The sequence below is a fragment of the Eriocheir sinensis genome, chromosome 53 (assembly GCF_024679095.1).
Source record: "Eriocheir sinensis breed Jianghai 21 chromosome 53, ASM2467909v1, whole genome shotgun sequence".
Taxonomy (NCBI): Eukaryota; Metazoa; Arthropoda; class Malacostraca; order Decapoda; family Varunidae; genus Eriocheir; species Eriocheir sinensis.
In genome coordinates, this window is record NC_066561.1 from 9,668,848 (window position 1) to 9,689,341 (window position 20,494).

Genomic DNA, 20,494 nt, shown 5'->3' on the forward strand with positions numbered 1-20,494 from the left:
ATTCAGAGGGAATGCGTGAGGTGGGACACGTGGCTTTTGAACTCTGCGAAATGCTACGAGGAAAGTTTTTTTTTTTATTGTAACAGATTGAGATGAGAGAATGTAGCTTTAGTTGAATGTAATACAAATATAACCCGGATAAGACGCATCGTGAGTGGCATTTGAAATGCCAGAAATTTTTCTCTTAACTACACTCCCACACGACCACTGCATGTCACGAAACACGAGAAATTAATCCAGACAAGGAAAGGTTTGCCGGCGCCGGGGATCGAACCCGCGACCAGCGTAACGGGAGAGCCACTTCTTCACCAGTCGGCCAAAGAGGTACCCCACTGGCTAAGTGGGTTATGGGAGGCTCGCCCATCAGGCAAGTCAGCACTACACATTTTTAAAAGACTCGGATCCTGACTGTAGCAGAACATCGCTGGCCGAGAATTTGCTCCTTCGAACCTTTTAAACTTTTATCTTGGGTGACAAAAAGTGACCATAGCTAACGGCTCGTTGCAACAGAGGCCATCTGAGCCCGAGTAGGAACGTGACAGGGAGTCCGTGGCGTAGCTAGGGGTCTGCGTAATAGTATGAGAGGGTCTAACCCAATGGTCATACAGAATTATCCACTTTGACGTATATTACATTTCCTTTTATCCCAGAATTTTGTCTAAGAGGCCCATCAAGGGGCTCCAACTTCTTTGTGAAGAGGCAAACGAGCTGCGGTTGAGAAACGAAGCTTCGAAACAGCGTTTGAACTTCGAAGCTTCCCAGCACCTCTGTTTCCTCTTCAGTGGCTGGGCCGGGCGGAGGATGAACTCACGCTCTGTCCTCGTTGTGCTGTGCTCCTCAACGGTGCCTCCAGCAGGGGTGGTGGTCGGCGTGTGTTGCCCCGGCAGTGAGGAGCGGCGGGCTGAGCGCTGCCAGGCTGGGCTGTGGATACGCGATACCTCCGTGGTGACCCCGCAAGAACAGCCACCACCACGGAGGCAGGAACCATCATGGCCACCACCTCCATCACCACCACAGCCATAGCTCGCCCTCACCGCCCCACTGACCTGCTCAACCCATTGCTTTCACATCCCGCCTGTCTGTCGGCTCCACGGTAAGTATACTTAATGGTTGCTCATTTTGATATTGATAAAACCAGTAAGGCACTTCTGGCTGCAATACGAACGCTTGCTGTATCTTGTCCCACAAATTTCGGTGTGCTGTGACGGGGAATGTGTGGACAACAACGAAGGCTTCCTAGAATGTAGCTCGTAACATGGATTTGGAGGACACGGCCTTTAAATCCCCCTCGCTGGCTGTCCGGCCCCACGCGAGGAGCCGCTACGCGTAACATTCCGTCTCCGCCGATGTTACGCGGCCACAACACGAGCGACAAAGAGAGCGGCGAGACGAGACCGATTCCGCCGCGGGACAAAGGAGTAGAAGTCGGGAAAGGAGCGGAAGACAATCAGGACCTTAAACGCAGGCAACCGAACGTACAGTATACGCCCACCCCGTGCATGCTTTACCTCCTCGGCTCCGGCCAATACGCTTGCTACGCCCTGCCCTGCGCCGCGAAGCACTCGGGACCGCAGGATGTTCTTCAGACTACGCGACGGTCTCACTCCGGGCGTCACCACCATCACGGCCCGTATTAAAGCCCCTTGACGAGACTTATAAGACACTTTCGCTTCTACCATCAACTATTTCTAAAGGTCAAAGAGGGAGGCAATCGAGTTCTAATGAGTGTTTCTTTAGGTTCATGGTACAGAAGAAGGGTCAAACTACCACCAGGGTCGAAAAACTACTACTGGAAATGCCCAAAAGTCCTAGGAAAGCCTTGTCAAATAGGCGAACTTAAGCGACAAAATGTTTAGTAATACGCCTTTTAATTAAGAGCCGTGTACAGTGCCCCCCGTCGTCTGGTGTTTAGCTCTCCATTTGTGAAGCGGCGCCCCCGTGGGTAACCTCTCGCGACCCAGGAATACACGGAGAGAGTTGACGGACAGTTGACAAGGGAGCGAGTGAGGGATCTTTGAAGGATAGTTAAGCTGTATGTCTCTCCCTCCTCCTCCTCCTCCTCCTCCTCCTCCTCCTCTCTTTCTCCTTCACCCTTGTCCTCCTCCTCCTCCCCCGCACTCATAACATGTCACGCCGTACACACACACACACACACACACACACACACACACACACACACACACGTCATATGAAAGTCCATTTTTTATATCTTGTGTGCCAATAAAAGTGAATGAATACGAGATGAACACCAAGGTTAGTTAGTGATTGAGGGAGCGAGTGAGTGAGTCGGTCAGTCAGTTAAGTCAGTTAAAAATAGATGGTCAGTCAGTCTGTTTGTCAAGCAGTTACATAGATTTAGTTAGACAAGAGTTAGATGAGTTAGATAGACAAGACGAGTTTGACATCAGGTGTTTTGTTATAGAGTTTCCTTGACGCTCATTGGTGGTGATGGTGGTGGTGGTGATAGTGATGTTGCAGATGATAGTATTGATGGTGATTGGGATGGTGGTGGTTGTAAATTCTGGTTGTTGTTGTTAGTAGATGTGGTGATGGAGGTGATAGTGGCGGTGATGGTGGTGGTGGTGAATTAGTAATGGTGATGAAGATTGTGGTGGTGATGGTGTTGGTTGTCGTAGTGGTGGTGATGGTTGTGATGGTTGTCGTAGTGGTGGTGGTGGTGGTGGTGTTGGTTGTCGTAGTGGTGGTGGTGGTGTTATTGGTGTTGATGTTGGTTGTCGTAGTGGTGGTGTTATTGGTGTTGGTTGTCGTAGAGGTGGTGGTGTTGGTGATGGTTGACGTAGTGGTGGTGTTGGTGGTGGTGTTATTGGTGTTGGTTGTCGTAGAGGTGGTGGTGTTGGTGATGGTTGTCGTAGTGGTGGTGGTGGTGGTTGTCGTAGTGGTGGTGGTGGTGGTGGTGGTGTTGACGCTGCGGGATCCACACTACCAGCAACCCTTTGAGCACACCCGCAGGCCACCAGTGTTGCCAACCGCGGGGCCGACCATTCGCTTGCACTCCCTCCCCCTTCCCCCTCCCCCGCCCCCCTCTCGTCGCCCACTCCACCCCGCTCCTCTTTTCTCCTCGCCTCCACCCACTCCTCCTCCTCCTCGTTTTATCCGTCATCGTTTCTACCCTTGATTACCGCTTCCTTCCTCTTCCTCCTCCTCCTCCTCCTCTTCCTTCTCTTCCTCTTCCTCCAGTTCTCGTTTTATCAGTCATCGTTTCTATTCTTGATTACTGCTTCCTTCCTCCTCCTCCTCCTCCTCTTCTTCTTCTTCCTCCTGCAGTTCACCTCCCCCGAAGAACATTGGTACATAAGGGCGGATTCCCGTAAAGCGCTCAGAATGCTTTGTGGAAAGGAGGAGGAGGAGGAGGAGGAGGAGGAGGAGGCGCCCTTTCGTTCCCAGCGCAGGTGATGTCAGGTATAGAAGGACTCTTGGCCCCCCCTCCCTCCCCCTCTCCTCCTTCTCCTCCCTACTTCCTCCTCTTCCTACTCCTTTGACTGGTCCGCACTTGTCTGGCTTCTCTCCACCTCCTCCAGTCTCTCTCTCTCTCTCTCTCTCTCTGGCCACGATCCACTCCTCCTCCTCCTCCGCTCCCCGCCCCTCCCCTGCGCAGGTCAGCTGACTCTCAAACACTCCACTCGACTCTCTCAGTCTTTGTCCCCTGACTTAGACTGATGCTGCGGACGCCCCTGAGGACCCGCCTCGGCCGCCCGTCACACACCCTGACGCTCGACGCTGACTCGACTCTGGACAGTTCGGGGCAGTCATCAGGGCAAGCTTCACAACGGCCTCGAGTCTTTGTGTTTCCTTTTCAGGTTTCTTCCCAAATACCTGAAGGGGATAGTTTTTTTTGTTTGTTTTTTTGTTTTGATATCAGTTCATATACCTTTCCTTTCCTTCTATGTACATTTTCTTCAACTTGAATATTCATTAGTATTTTGGAGACTGCAGTATCTTGTAATGAAGTTTATGAGAGACAAAAACGTGTTTGTGACGAGCTATACGAGGGTTCCTCCAAGCAGCGTCCGCTCCCCGCCGCTGGGTCGCGACAGACCACTCACAAGTCGCCAGTTCTTCACAAGCAGGTATACTTTTGCAAGATAGACGACGAAGAGAGGCGCGCAGACCTTAGTGCTGCTGGAGGGTGCCTGTAGGGATCAGGTTAATGCTTGAGGTGAAACTGATCCGCGGTGAGAAAAGATCAAAGACTGGCATACGGGAGTGCCTGCAGGTGTGTAGCGGCGGCCCAAGTCAGTGCCAGGGGTGGACGGCGGACGGGTCGGGACGTGGGACCTTCCATTCACAAAGTGGGGCCGGCGAGCTGGCTGGCTGGTTGGTTGGCTCGGCCGCCCAGCGCTGTCTCCCACCCTCGTATTGTTGCCTTAATTTGGTACAAATTTGCCATATCCGTCTCCCTTTCATGCCATTTCTATTCCCGCGGGATAAATTTGCAATATCCGCCGAAAAGAACGGAGGAAACAGGAGTAAGAAAAGAGCGCCAGGGAGGGCGGGGCCGAGCTGCACACGCGACTGTCTTCGGCCACCAAGTCGCGGGTTTCTGACGCAGGGCAGTGACGGAATTCGTGGTCTCTCTCTCTCTCTCTCTCTCTCTCTCTCTCTCTCTCTCTCTCTCTCTCAATCCTAGTAGTAGCCTATCTATCTACCTGTCTACCTAGCTATCTAACTATCGATCTATAAACATGCTAATATTGCTCTCCATCAGCATTCCTCAGCGGTGACCATAAAAATGTTCGCTGCGTGTGTTTGTCTGATGTAAGAACGCGAGGTGATGCATGTGACGAAGGCTTTGTTATCACACGGGCGTCGATGCGGCAACCTGACTACCTGAGTGGGAGAGAGAGAGAGAGAGAGAGAGAGAGAGAGAGAGAGGGGGGGGGGGATAGGGTCGAGTAAATGGGAGAGAGAGAGAGAGAGAGAGAGAGAGAGGGCGGGGGGGGAGTGAAGGGGCTATTACACTGGGCAAATTTTCCGTGGATCTTCAGTCAAACCACGATTTCCGCTGCCGTGGTTCTCATATTTCCGTGGTTTTCTGACGTGTCCACGATCTTCCAAAGCTACGGTAGATTTCACCAAATGACGACGGTATTACTCACCATCATCATCATCAGCAATAACAAGAAACAAATGAGAACCACGCTAGCAGAAATCGTGGTTTGACTGAAGATCCACGGAAAATTTGCCCAGTGTAATAGCCCCTTAACTGAGGTATACTGAGCCATACTGTGGGAGAGGATGGTTGTGTGTGTGTGTGTGTGTGTGTGTGTGTGTGTGTGTGGTTTCGTCGTGTTTACATTGTTCCGGTGCCTCAAACCTTTTCTCTCCCTTCAGCCGAGTGGTCGCGTGTCTCCCTCCCTCTCTCTCCCTCCCTCCTTCTCTCCCTCTCTTCCTCTCCCTCTCACCGTCTAAGGCCCTCAAGAGTCCTCACCTCCTCTTGATTGTCACTCGAGAGGGAAAACAAGGATAACGCAAGAAAATACCTCCGTCTCTCATCGAAATATAAGACCCTCGGGCCAGATTCATGAACATTCACACACATTTGACAAGGTTTTCTTTCATAGGTGTTTTGAGCTTTTCGAAGGGTAGTTTTATGGCCCCAGTGGTAGTTTGACCCTTAGAAAATAGAAAATACCTCCTTCTTCTGTATCATGAACCTAAAAAACGCTCATTAGAACCCAACTGATCTCCTCTTTAACCTTTGGAAATTGTTCTTGTTAAAGCCACGGGTGCAAGGGAGCGAGCGGCCCGAGCTTTATCAGACGGAGCGCCGCGACACTAGGATCGTTGATGTAGGATAGACCAAGAGGTTAGAGAGCAAGAGAGCGCCGACGACACCAACAAGATAAAGATGTAACAGTTAAGGGATCGAAGCTGAAGATTATAGACGCCACAAAGTTATATGCTGTCACAACTAATAGTAACTCAGCCTTCTCTACTTTTAATAATACAGCAAAGTCATGTCAACATATCGCCTTCAGAGAGCGTCAAGAGGGTCATCATTTAGCTTTTGGATCCCAAATTATCGTATTCAGGCACTCAGCATATCGTAATTTCCGGTTCTGAGTCACAGCTATCGCAAACAAACGCCGATAAGTAATGCTTTTAACGAGAATTTTAACTGGAATTTCGTTATCTGTGTGGGTAGCAAAATTTTGGGCCCTGGAACTTATAAATGCGATGTTTTGAGTACGATAATTTGGCAACCCTCTTTTGGATGTGCACTGTGTATCTCCCTACTGGTATGCGGCACCCACTCTTCAACTGGGCAGGTTACGCTAGGTTAGGTTAGGTTAGACAAGGTAATTTTGAATGGGAATCACATTGAGAGTATTTCCCAGAACACCCCGTGGTTAGTTTTGGAGCTATAGCCGAACGTCTTCACTCGGGGACGCCATGCCCATAAAGAGAGAGAGTTGGAATACGCGGCGCGGAATGCCAAGGGGTTAATCCGGGCGGCGCTGCGTGGCGTTATCTGATGGGTTGTCATGCACGCGGCAGGCAGGTCGGCATCAGACACCCCGCCGGTCGGATCGCCTGCCGCCAGCCAGCATTCACAACAATAACATTCAATATCGCGTAATAGCGGGAATAATGGCTCTCGTGGGGCCGACACGTCATTTTCTCATTGTCGGTGGGCCAAAGCGGCACTTGAGACGCGTAGAAATGTGGCTCGCAGACTGCCGTGGCTGAGGAATGAGGCAGATTGAAAGATTGTCTTGTTGCAGCCCCGCGCCGAGGCTAACAGGCTTGGACCGTGAGTGAGGGAGGGAGGGAAGGATACGGAGGAAGATGGATGAGGAAGGGAAAGGAGAGAACGGGAGGGAGACTGGTATGGATGGCGGGAAGGAGGGAAAGGGATATGAAAGTAAGGAGAGAAAGGAGAGGAAGGAAGAGACAAATGTGGAGGGAGGGAATGAGGGAGAGGGACATGAAAGGAGAGAAAGGAGAAACGGAGAGGAAGGAAAGGAAACGAAGGGACATGTTGAGGAGGATGAAGGAAGGAAAGAAAAGAACAAAGGGGAATAGAAAGGAAAACGGAACATGGAAAAAGGAGAAAGAGAGAGAATAAGGAGAGACAGAGAGAGGAAAGCGTATAGAGAAGAGGCAGAGATTGAAGAGGGCGGAGGGAGGGGATAGAATTGAGTAAGTGAGGAGAGGAAGATGGGAGAAGAGAGGGGAGAAAAAGGAGAGATTGAAGACGATAGATGAAGGGAGGGAGAGATCACGAAATTGGAAGATGACCTACGCTTATGTAAAACCAGTAAAGGATTGAATACCTAACCTAATCCTGCTTCAAATCGAGATAAAATTGACCTATTCGGAAAAGAAAGAATCGAGGCTTAAAGATCTTTGTTGCGGGATCAAAACTGAAAACTATAGACGTCACAGCTAATAAAGGGTTGAATTGCCAAGCCTACAACAGGATCAGATCGTGGCAAAGCTAACACTACACAAGAGGATCATAACTTAGAGTAACAGGATCAAAACTGAAAACTATAGACGTCACAGCTAATAAAGGATTGAATAGCCAAACGTAATACAGCATCAGATCGTGGCAAAGCTAACACATTACACAAAAAAAAAGAGGATCATAACTTCGAGTAACAGGATCAAAACTGAAAACTATAGGCGCATGAAGTTACGCACGGTCATAATTTATAGAGAATTAAATAGCCAAGCATCAGAGTCGTGGCAAAGCTAACACATTACACAAAAAAAGAGGATCATAACTTAGAGTAACAGGATCAAAACTGAAAACTATAAGATGAAGAAAACGGAGAAGATCAAGACGTAAAGAACTGTAGCTGAGAACAGACACGAGTCGCTCCCCAGTCACACCGAGAGAAAGGAGAAAAAGAAATGGAGTCTAGAAAGAGAAAAAGTTTAGGGGGAAGAAAAGAACCCCAGTCACACCGAGAGAAAGGAGAAAAAGAAATGGAGTCGAGAAAGAGAAAAAGTTTAGGGGGAAGAAAAGAACCCCAGTCACACCGAGAGAAAGGAGAAGAAGGAATGGAGTCGAGAAAGAGAAAAAGTTTAGGAGAAAGAAAGGAAGGAAGAAGATAGAAAAGAACAACGTAAAGAACTAAAACTGAGAACAGACACACGAGTTGCAGCCAGTCACACCGAGAGCAAATAGGGAGAAAAAAAGAGTATAAGAAAAAGGAGAATTAATGAGAACAGGAAACGCGGTGAGGGAGGAGGAGGCGGAAGGCAGACCACAAAACCAATAAGGAAGAAAACAACAACAAAAACAACTTACAGGAGGACGACCAAGCGAAGCGACGAGGCGAAAAAGAAGAGAAAGGAATGAAGATAATAATAATAATAATAATAATAATGATAATAATAATAATAATAATAATAATAATAATAAAGAGGAGGAGGAGGAGGAGATGAAGAGGAGGAGCAAGCATGAGAGGAAGAAATGGAGGAAAAAGAAGAAAACTGAGATGAACAAGAAGAGGAGGAGGAGCAGATAGATAGATAGATAGATAGATAGAGAGCAAAGAAACAAAAAAGAAAAAAAAAGAAAACGAAGGAAAGAAAGATCGTGGCGTCCTATTACTCTGTTCTGGGTGTTGGGAAGATGTTTGGAGACGCGGGAGGAGAAGGGGGAGGAGGAGGAGGAGGAGGTAAGCGAGCGGGGGAGCAGCCTCAGATTACTGGCGACAATTTGGTGTGACTTGAAAGTGACTCACGCCTCTCCTTACCACGAGCTCATTGTGTGACTGAAGCTCTCCGTGTTAGACGCCTCCTCCCCTCACATCAACTATTATATTCGTTCACTAATAGAGCGGTGGGTAGGAGAGGCAGGGCAGTGATGTGGTGATGGGCAGTACGATGGACGCCTCCAGTATAAGGTTGAACAGATTTATGGATAGGGAGTTAAGGTTGTGTTGGGGTCACGAGGGGCTGCCTCCTGTGGGTCGATAGGGCTCTTGTAGTCACATAAGACACTTTCGCTTCTTACATCAGCTATTTCTAAAGGTCAAAGAGGGGGTCAATCGGGTTCTAATGAGTGTTTCTTTAGGTTCACGGTACAGAAGAGGGGTCAGACTACCACCAGGGCCATACAACTACTCCTGGAAATGCCCACAACTCCTCAGAAAGCCTTGTCAAATATGTGTTCTTGGGGGGTGAAATGTTTTATGATACGACCAAGTTCTCATTGTGATTTGTGAGTCGGGTACGGGTGACGAAGTGCGTGGTTAGGAGTGGTGAGGAGAGGCATGTGGTGATGTGTGGTGACTGTGGTGAGGAATGATGGAAAGATTGTGTGGTGATGTATAGTGAGATGACTGTTTGGTGATGGTGCATGGTGAGAAGGTGGCTGTTTATGTTGTGGTGACATGCAGCGCGGTGATTGTGGTGGTGATGTGTGGTGAGTTAATGACTGTGTGGTGATGTAGTGACTGTGGTGTGATGATGTAGTGACTGTGGTGATTATGTGGTGACTATGGTGTTCAGTGTTCAGTGTTACCCAAAGACTTCTTATCTTCAGAGCGCCTAAGATTTACATAGATTTACATAGGTGGTGCGCTATCCACGGCCCTTGCCAGCCTCCGCCCATGTGTCTGTGTGTGTGTGTGGATAACTCCCGCTGTTGTATTTCCGGCAATTGGAGGAGGAGGAGGAGGAAGAAGAGGAAAGGGTGCTAAACGAGGTCCAGTATCACCAAGAGGAAGGGGAGAGGGTGAAGGAGGAGAGGGGAAAGGAGGAACAAAAGAGGAGGAGGAGGAGGGAGGGGGAGGAAAGGGTGCCAGAGAGGGCCAGGGGTGTCACCTTTAAGAGGCCAAAATGTCAGGCCCAAAACGGTACAATTATCTTCGTCAGGTTACCAGGATGGGCGTCTTGGGTTACCGGGCCGCCGTAGTGGTTGTTGTTGTAGTAGTCGTATTAGTAGTAGTAGTAGTAGTAGTAGTAATGGTGGTGGTATGAGGTTAATGACAGTGGTGAGACATGCATACAGACAGACGGACAGACAGAATGGGAGGGGGCGGAGAGCTGAATATCTAGAATGTGAAACGAAAATGACTGCACTGTGAACACTATCAGTAACGGGGTATTAGAAAGACCTACTACTACTACTACTACTACTACCACCACCACCACTACCCACCCCTCCCTCCTTTCCCACCCACCCCCTCCACACGCGCGCGCGAAAGGAGGCGGGCTGTCCGTGCATGTAGGAAGTGTGACCCAACTCAGTGGCCGACGAGTTACCGCGGAGACAGCGATCAAATGACTGAGGTGTGGGCGGTTTGCGGGGACGATGCGGGGAAGATGATCTCACCTGGATAAATTAGATAGGTGAGGCGAGGTGTGTGTGGGGATGAAGAGGAGGGGGAGGGAAGAGAAGAGGGGTAGATAGGAGGAGGAGGAGGAGTACGAGAGGTCACAAGGAGTAAAAATGAAGTCTCGCAATGGAAGTGTGGTTGGTGGTTAGCTCGGGTTGGGTTTTAGTTTACCTTCACCTCCACCTGTGCTGCCCTGCCCTCCCGTCACGTCAGGAAGAAAGGAGGAGGAGGAGGAGAGAGAATGGAGTAGGGTAGAAAATCATGGAGTTACAGGAGGAATAGAGGAGAGTTTGAAGGATAGGAGGAGGAGGGGGAGGAAAGAGAATGGAGTAGGGTAGAAAATCATGGAGGTACAGGAGGAATAGAGGAGAGTTTGAAGGATAGGAGGAGGAGGGGGAAAGAGAAGGGGAATAGGATATGAAGATTAGTTAGCTTAGAGGGAGTCTGAAGGATTGGAGAAAGGAATTAAGAGGAGGTTGAGGAGGGAGAAGAAGGGGAATAGGATATGAAGATTAGTTAGCTTAGAGGGAGTCTGAAGGATTGGAGAAAGGAATTAAGAGGAGGAGAAGGAGGAAAGAGAATGGGGAATAGGATATGAAGATTAGTTAGCTTAGAGGGAGTCTGAAGGATTGGAGAAAGGAATTAAGAGGAGGAGGAGGAGGAGGAGGAGGGAAGAGAATGAGGAATAATGTAGAAAGACTCGGACAAGCATTAGGTCAGGTCACTTGAGGTCATAGCAAATGCCAAGTTGAAGAGGTCAAGCTATGAGGTCAAAAAGGCTGAAAAAAGGTTGTTATAAGTGTGAGTGAAGAAAGGGTCAAACTATGTGTTAGGTCAAAGGTCAAGTTATAAGTATGTCAAAAAATTAAAAAGATCATTAAGTGTGAGGTCATGAGGTCAGGCTATAAGTGTGGTGAGAGGTCAACGTCTTAGAAATATGCATGCTAACTCCTTGCTATATTACAGAGCCCGTGACGGTCCTGCCTCCAGCGCTTCAGTGTCCCGGTAAACCCGTCCTGCCCTGCGCCTGGTCCCTGATGTGTGTTGGACTCCCTCATCCTCGTCCTGGTCCAAGTAGGATGGTTTGCCTCAAGTAACAGGCTCCTCACAAGACTTGCAAGCTCCCCATCTCAGCTCATGCCCCATATACCTGCATGGAACATTAGTTTTTTCCTTCTTTCTGCTCTCATTTATTATACTGAGGTAATAATCTTTTCCACTGGTCTGAAAATCCAGTAGTCCGAGTTCTTGAAAGCAGGACACTGAAGTAAAAATAGACCAGCACATTTTTAAGGCAAGGTACTTACTACAATCCCTCAAAATAAATTAAAGATTCTAAATCAGAGAGTACAGTCAATTAACTTTTATTTTGAATTATACAAAACTTTGATTACAGTTGACTTCTCATTCGTTGCCACAGGAACTGAACAAAACAATTTTGACAGACGACAATTAAGCTGAAGGTGCCTTGACCCCTGTGATGTGATGCCCTGTGCTGTGCTTGTATTCCAATTGTACTCCGATGTGATGTTATATTATTTACTTGTTATACGGCTTGTGGGACAGGACAAGGGACTAAACCAGAGATAAAAAAAGACCACAACTCATTGCTAGTTTGCTACCATAAAGTAAGACGAGTTAAAACATGATCAAATTAGCTTCAAGAGGTGCCTCGGCACTCACTTCTTGAGGGTTCAAGTCAAGGGAAGAAAGTATAACAGTAGGCGAGTCTTTTCCAGTTTTAACAGTCAAGGCGATGACAGTGAACGTAATGGGAATAAGGCAGCAGTGAGGCCAAAGGAGGCATGCAGCCAGAAAGTTCATAGATGTTATAATGAAACAGATAGCAAACAAAGCAACACTGCAGTAAGTTTTATGGATAGAAGACATTCACTGTGAGCTAGTGATGGGAATGGTTTGATTCTTCATTTTTTACTACTGAATACTGTACAGATTAGTCACGCCAATAATTCATAAGACAAAACACTTGGGGGTTAAGACACCTTGTTTTGCCGGCCTCCATTATGAGGCGTTACAAAACTTCATATTAAAATTATCATGTAAATACATAAGCTATTTTACTGCATTAAGTATACAATATTAAAAATTATCTTCGAATTCCAGTGTTCATACAATCAGAGAAATGTGTTATTTAGAAGAGATAACACAAAGAAAAAGCTTGTTAAAAAGTAAGTTCACAACACATTTTGTAGTAACCAGGCATGTGCAAGTGTAGACCACAACACAAACTTGGAAACCCTTACATCTAATAACAGGAACTGCATGTAGTCTCTCACACACACACACACACACACACACACACACACACACTGCACATATTATAACCACCTTCACACCATTCATAACTTTGCACATTGCCTCAAAGTTGTTTTCTCAGTAACTAGGAAGAGTGGAGAAGTTAAATCTATCGGGAAGTTTTGTTGATGTAAAATGTTAAATTACAGAACTAGGTAATATAATTAAGTCTTTGTAAGCCTTAATAACCCTAGACTACTATCATTGTTGGACTAGCGTGGTTACTATCGATGTCCGGAATTCCGGACAAATTTATGGCCTTGAAAACACATATAGGAATGGTACAAAGTTTAATTACAAAATTTTTACCTAAACTAGAATACATTCTTAATTCTATGACCTATAAACTTAACATATTACCCAAAAATAACATTACAAACAAAATAAATAAAAAAATGTGTGAAACTTTCAAGAAACGCTACCTTTCCCTAATGAAGGCACCACTGCCAGGCAGTGTTGGCTGATTGTGTTGAGTTGTGCCACACATGGAGTTCACATGTCCCCCGAAATGTTCCAGCCTCAAAAGCCCTATTGCCTGCTTTCTACTTGATATGTTATAATTACAATCATGTCCAGAATTCTGGACAATTGGGAACAGTTCAGGAATTCAGCACGGGAAAAACACAAACGTACCTCACGCACCAAGGGCAGAATGCTAACTGAGATGTCATGGCCGAACAGCACCGTACATCGAACAGATTTCCTTCCGCGACGCAAATTAACCCCCCATGCCGGGATTCCGGACAACGATAGTAATCTAGGGTTAAAACCAGGAGGAAAACCCACTTTGTCACTAACCATTATACAGAAAAGTGTTTAAAATATAACTACTAATATATAAAAGGAATAAAGTGAAAAATTGTTAAAGGTACAAAATATACAGAGAAATTTGAGAAGAGACTGGAAGAGAGGACTGGCTGAGACAGTCCAGAGGAGAGAGACTGGACGAGCGCACTAAAGCACTGGTGAAGGAATAGTACACTGAAGAATAGCTGAGGGAGAGGGGATATAGGGAAGGCTTAGGGGGAGGGAATAAGAGGAGAGATTAATAAGGTAGTCGTGTTTGCTGTTCAGGGTTGGGAGCGGAGGAGCAAGACTAGGGCACCCACAGCCAGCAGGAGGATGGAGGGAGGAGCTGCCCATGCCCCGCAAGTCATGCCTTCGTGCTGGATCTGGAACTTGATCTGGTTGGGATACTGACACTGTTTATCTGCAAGGAAGGAAGGAACACGTGAGTCAGCAAGGATGAGATGTGGTGAGAGGGACTTGCCAAGCTCTTGTAAATATTGACTAAAAGGGAGAAAGTTCTCGATACAATGGTATTTGACTTTAGGTAGTACAGAAAGAAGAGAGGTAAGTAACATTTTATACTAAACTGTAGATGGTGGATGCCAGCTGCTCAAAAAGTATGGACAAAGATTTGCACAGCCTGCTTTGTGGAGTCACAATTGTCTGTCACTTACAACTTTGTAAAAATAGTTATTTGCCTCTTCCTTTCTACACCATCTAAAATCTGGTAATATCATAATATACAGGAGAAATTCATATGTTACATTGGTATGAACTTTTATATTGCCATCTTTGGGGCAGATCGAATCGTATGCGGATGGGTACTGCGCTCATTTGGCCTAGTCCTTTGGGTAGCTCTACATGGCAGAGCCCCAAAGCAGACAGCTCCCTCTGGCTGTTTGCAGATGGAGACTGCTGATCCACCAATAGATGAAACTTCACCCTCTCTTGTGGAGGTGAGAGAGGCTATGAGGAAATATAAGGGTGGAAAGGCAGCTGGAATCTCTAATATCACACAAGCTGGGACTTTCCAGTCACCACCGAGTGGCCTAGGACTACCCGCACACTGTCCTGAAGACTTCCTATCAACCTGGACTCTAGATTCTGTCTCTAAAATTAGAGACGATCATTGATGAGCTCCGGGAGGCACCATGAGCCAAACAAGATGGCACCAATATAAACACTTGCCGCGTGCCACAACAGGCTTGGGCCGACCATCAGGCCCCACCAAGAAAGCCTACTGGCACCATAGGCTGAAACGTAAAAAATAAATAAACGAGAACAGATTAAAAACTTGTAGTATTGAGAGACCTGTTTCTAGGATGTGATGTACACTGGCTGACTCAGCTGCTGCCTAATCAGTGGCAAGCTATATTATGGCAAGCTTACAACAGCAGCTTAGGCTCCAAAAAGAAACTAAAAACCAACCATGTCTTGACGAGTCAACTGGCAGGGGCAAGCGCCGGGGATGTGTGTTGCCTTGCCAACCCTACAACACCCTCCCCAGGGGGTTCTTCAAGCAAGTCTCCATGCAGGGACCTTTCCCATACCGAGACTCTCAAGATAGGATTCATTGACTTGCTCTACCCACGAGATATGTGAGCAGCCCCATGGCCTCCTCCACTCAGGACTGTCTTCTAGGTGGTGTACCACTTGCCCATAAAGCCATACTTGGCATTCATAAATTTTGCAGGTAAAAGGCCTTATTTCATTCTCACAGAGTAGTTGCTGATTTGACAGTCATTCCAGAGATATCCAGTGATTCTGCAGACACCTGTCACCAAAGGCATCAATTCACTATTTAGCACCCCTGTTTCAGTCACACTTGCCCTGTGTCCTGGGTAATGGGTTTTACCCATCACTGGCTCATGGGTCAATAAGCCACCGTGTGCAGCTTACCATGTGCCCCCAACTTTACCTTACACTAATTACTAATACTGCTTGCTTGCATATTGAGTCGACAGGGTGACGGCGCCGCGTTCAGGAGCACGCGAGTTCAATCCCCGCCCAGTGCCACCAAGCTGGGATTTTTCAGCTGCCGCCAAGTGGCTTAAAACTATCCACATGCTGTCCAGAAGACCACCTATCAACCCAGACTCTAGATTCTAGGATTAAAGATGAGCTCCGGGAAGGCAGCACGAGCCAATGCAAGATGGTGCCACTATAAACACTCGCCTGCGCCGGAACAGACTGGGCCGACCATCAGGCCCCACCGGGAAGAAGCCTACCAGTGCAAATTGGCCGTGATGTAAAAAAAATCACCCTCACCACTGCTACAACCCAATCTAATACCATCTTCTCTTACCCTGGCAATAGCTGTTTGTGCGAGAGCTGCTGCCAGTGACAGCAAGGTAGATAGGGTCACACTGGTCCAGATAGCGGCCACACAGGTGCCACCACTCCAGGCTGTTGGTGTCGTGGCACATCCTGTCCTCTGCATTGGTCTCCACGTTCATGCTGACGCGGCTGCTGCACACGGTCACATCACCCTCTTTCAGCTGCAAAAAGTATGCAGCGTGAGAGTTTCAGTTGCAGGGACTCTTAACTACAGACATTGTCAATGCTATAGAATACTTATTTAAAACCCAAATTTACATTGATTCTATTATTCTGGGGGCTAAAATTTATTCCTTAAATGAACATGTTTATCATAGCTTTGTGCAGTGACAGCATCATAACAAGTGAGGCAAGGTTAGTCAATATAAAAAGTACAACAGTAAAAGAAGCATTGGGGAACATCAATGGAACCTGCATCCTGGACGGGACATTCGTTTGTTTCCACCTTTTGCTAATGGGCGCACTATATTTAGAATATTATTACTATTATTCCTACTACTACTTTGAAAATACTTTTTGCAAGGTTCCTACTCAAGAGCTGAAAGATGGTATGCTTTGAAAAGTTGTATGAGCACTTTTTAATTTGAAAATGTCCACACACACACACACACACACACACACACACACGCACTCCAAGTGACAGAACTGCAAAAATATGATCTGCCCATTTCACTTAATCTGTCACTGATTAATCTTTACTGTTTGGCCGTTGAGGTGATATTTTTGGCATGGAGGAGGTCCATGGGTAACTCCAACAGTAACTTAGCAGCCCTGAACATAATAATCCTCCATTCACCTGCTAGCATTGTGCCGAGGAAGTATGACTGTAGTGGAAGTAAATTAAAGCACTGACATATAACAGAACTTTTACAGCAACACTAGTAGTTTGAAACTGTAATCTAGTGCAAAACTTTAAGTAATAGTAATAAAGTACTCATCATTTTAGGCAAGTTTGAGTTACACTTTTATAGGAAGAAATGTAAATATCATATTCTCATTTTTACCTATCATGTTTTTTTTTACATAAATACAAAACCCCAAACTTGCCATGTGTTCTTGTGAGCTGCACAAAACTTACTTCATGAGCCTCTTAGAGCAGGCAACTTTCACACGTTTTAAGAGCTGCCAGTGGCTTGGAGAACTAACCTGGAGCATAACTTTTTCAGAGTACTGGAAGTAGTTTGGAGCAATCTTGATGTAGGTGGTGTAGTTAGGGGAGACATATCCAGTGTATGTGTGGCTGCTCTCAGCGTAGCTAGTAAAGTTACGATTGTCAGGGTTGCAGGCCGGGTACACAAACACTGATGGGACTGTTGGGTGAGGATGTCATGAGTATGTTGGGTTAAAAAGAGAACAGAAGGGACAATTGAAATGTATAAAGGATAAAATCACTGATCAGTTCATTCACTTCTGGTTCATTATGGGGAGAATTCAGTGTGCTGTCCTTACTTTGACAGATCCTTTCAGCAATCGTCTTGGCGAAGGCAAACATGTCCTGGCCGGTGATCTGGAAGAAGTCCTGGTTGGGGTCCACCATGAGGTCAGTGAGGGCACCTTTATTCTTCCCAACAAACAGGAAGTACACATCTGCCATGACAAGGAGGGGGAGGCTTGGCTGTAGCAGGGGTTGAGGTTTACATATGCCTGGCTGCCCACAGTGATGATGATATCAGATTAGTAAGTCACTGGGTATTTATCTTGAATCATTAATAATTTCTCATTGTTTGTCAAGTGACTAGCATGACCGGGTTCATTGTCTAAGAGCTATTTAGTCCAAATGACTCAAAACTAGCGGATTTACACTCCAAGCCGTGCTTCTATACTCTCTCAATACACAGTACACACACCTTTCTGCCTTTTGTTTAATCACTTTCCCATCTTACAGTAAATTCAGTGACAGATGGACAATTTCTTTATACATATAGTAGCCTACTACTACTTATCACTATTACCACTTTTTGAAGTATTTATTTCTTTACTTTATAAAGTAGTCTAAACAGTAATCCACCTGTTGCCTTCACCTCCCCTCTGCAGCTACCACCCACCTGGATGCAGCAATTTGAAGGAGTCCATCAGTTGCAAGAATTCCTCTTGCTGCGGCACACTGCTCGGGGCATTCCACAGCACCACCTGCAGACCAGACAACTCTGAGTGTGTGGACACCTCTCAACAATCCCTATCTTTATACCACACAGAAAATTGCAAACTTTAGATCTAAAGAAGAAGGCTAAAGGTTGAAAAAAGAGGAATATGGATGGTATAACAAGGAGAGGCAGGAAACATGCATGATGTACTGGGGAACAGATGAAGGTTAAAGGCAGTCTGATGAGAATTAACACTAAGAAATGGACTACAGGTCTTATGAAAGATGCTGGAGCAATTGCTGGAGAAAACTCAGAACTTTTCAAAATGTCCTGAAAAAGCAAAAATTCTGTCTGGTAAAATGTAGCCATAATCATAAAAAAGTCATAATACACGAGAAAGCAGACTTAACAGATCTCAAAAATTAGTCCTCATCAGCTTCCTGTCAGTTATCTATAAATGGCTCACAAAAATAATCGCAAATATCAGAATATCCAGATTCAGATTCTAATCAGCCTGGGGAACAAGCTGGTTTTCAGAGTGGGTTCTCAACCATGGATCAGGACTATACAGAAAATCAGGTAACGGAGAAAAGAAATAAATACAGAACACTTTGCATGACAAGCAGTGGCCATGAGAATGTCTCTGACTTGGTTCAAACTGCAGCAGTACTAAACACAATCTGACAAAATGGTGTAGGTGGACAACTGTTGTAGAATTCTTAAGACATGTATCCCAAAGATGGAACTGTGACGATTGGGGTTTGTTCAAACTGTAGCGGTACTAAACACAATCTGCCAAAATGGTGCAGGAGGAAATCTGTTGTAGAATTCTTAAGACACGTATCCCAAAGATGGTACTGTGATGATTGGGATTTGTACAGAGACTAAAGAAGGTCAGATATATATGGAGTTGCACAGGGTGACAACATAGCACCTAAACTGTCTCCAGCATCCCTAAAATAAATTCAAAAAGCTGGACTGGAAGAGTGAGGGAATTAAAATAGGAAACAACTACCTAAGTAATCTTCAGTTTGCAGGAGTCTTTTTCTTTGTGGATAATGAATTTCTTTTTTTTCTTTGCCTTTATGCAACCTCAATTGTCGGAAAAGAATTGAAAGAAAAAAGTGTATAGAGAGACAAATTGTTCAGTAACTGACCTGAGAATTTGCTGTAGCATTGTTGGCATCACTTCGCAGGTTATTGTAGAAGTTTGTGTAGTAGGCAGTGATCGCGCCCATCACCTTCATCATGTCTGACCCACTACTACCATAGATGTCTGGGGGTTCAAGGAGAAATGTTTGAAGTGCCTCTCTGGGGAGGTTCTGCCTTCCTCTAGTCCAGTATTTCTCAACCAGATGTTATAAAGTTGGAAAGGCCCCCGGCACTGATTGTATAGCAGTAGAAATGAATATTGTGGTGTAGTTGTGGGGTGGAGAAAAAAGTTTCCAGCAGTCATTCACAAGGCATGCTATAAGGTATAGGGGTGATCAAATTATTTTTATCAACATGTAATCAATCACATATTGCTCAAGAACTTAAAGAACAGACTAAACAAAATTAGTTAGGCTATGGCGTTTGTGAATCAGGAATGTTATCAGGTCATAATCACAAAATACTGGTGCCATACAAGAACATTGAAGATGATCAGTCAGTGAGACATCTGTGACTCGGGAATGTTATCAGTGGGTGTTCACACGGCAGGGAGTGGAGGACTAAACTTACTTATACTGGCAATCACACGGTACTGAGGAAGTTCATATGTTGTTAGCACAGCATGTGGGTGGCTTTCAACTGTTTGGTTGCAAGCAACTATTAAGTCACAGCAATCAGTCTTGGTGTTATATAATGATATTGTATATCAATACTGCCATTCCCCCTCTGTGTAGATTTTGAGTTATTGATTTCTATGTTCTAAAATTAAACCATTTATTAGAGGTACGGACTATAAATTAATATTACCATTACCTTCACATGCAAATTTTGTCACTGTCATTGTCCATTGTTACTGATACAGAAAGTTGAGTTTATGTGCAGGTCACCCACTCCCCTGAGACTATGATAATTATGCTCATTCAAGGGTTAATTTGACCCCAGAAAATAGAGGTAAAAGTCCATCCCTGAGAGAGAGAGAGAGAGAGAGAGAGAGAGAGAGAGAGAGAGAGAGAGAGAGAGAGAGAGAGAGAGAGAGAGAGAGAGAGAGAGAGAGAGAGAGAGAGAGAGAGAGAGAGAGAGAGAGAGAGAGAGAGAGAGAACGAGAGAGAGAGAGAGAGAGAGAGAGAGAGAGAGAGAGAACGAGAGAGAGAGAGAGAGAGAGAGAGAGAGAGAGAGAGAGAGAGAGAGAGAGAGAGAGAGAGAGAGAGAGAGAGAGAACGAGAGAGAGAGAGAGAGAGAACGAGAGAGAGAGAGAGAGAACGAGAGAGAGAGAGAGAACGAGAGAGAGAGAGAGAACGAGAGAGAGAGAGAGAACGAGAGAGAGAGAGAGAGAGAGAGAGAGAGAGAGAGAGAGAGAGAGAGAGAACGAGAGAGAGAGAGAACGAGAGAGAGAGAGAACGAGAGAGAGAGAACGAGAGAGAGAGAGAGAACGAGAGAGAGAGAGAGAACGAGAGAGAGAGAGAGAGAGAGAGAACGAGAGAGAGAGAGAGAACGAGA

At 46.0% G+C, this 20,494-nt stretch overlaps 1 protein-coding gene and 2 long non-coding RNA genes across 9 annotated transcripts in view; 2 read left to right on the forward strand and 1 right to left on the reverse strand.

Moving 5' to 3' along the window:
- Positions 1 to 389: 389 nt before the first annotated feature.
- LOC126983345 (uncharacterized) lies at positions 390 to 12,650 on the forward strand. Its single transcript, XR_007735805.1, has 2 exons — positions 390 to 1,093; positions 11,286 to 12,650. It is a non-coding gene; the product is annotated as an uncharacterized LOC126983345 (long non-coding RNA).
- LOC126983344 (uncharacterized) overlaps positions 11,672 to 20,494 on the reverse strand; it is a 30,759-nt gene continuing 21,936 nt past the window's right edge. For all 7 annotated transcript variants that reach the window (XM_050836063.1, XM_050836062.1, XM_050836060.1 and 4 more), the window contains 6 exons: positions 19,003 to 19,121; positions 17,807 to 17,891; positions 17,211 to 17,348; positions 16,908 to 17,071; positions 15,730 to 15,922; positions 11,672 to 13,845 (listed from right to left, as the gene is read on the reverse strand). In XM_050836063.1, coding sequence (XP_050692020.1) covers positions 13,706 to 13,845; positions 15,730 to 15,922; positions 16,908 to 17,071; positions 17,211 to 17,348; positions 17,807 to 17,891; positions 19,003 to 19,121 — 839 coding nt within the window. In that variant the 3' untranslated portion in view covers positions 11,672 to 13,705. The remainder of the gene's footprint in view (positions 13,846 to 15,729; positions 15,923 to 16,907; positions 17,072 to 17,210; positions 17,349 to 17,806; positions 17,892 to 19,002; positions 19,122 to 20,494) is intronic.
- Positions 17,290 to 18,381, forward strand: LOC126983346 (uncharacterized). The gene is made up of 2 exons (XR_007735806.1): positions 17,290 to 17,438; positions 17,796 to 18,381. It is a non-coding gene; the product is annotated as an uncharacterized LOC126983346 (long non-coding RNA).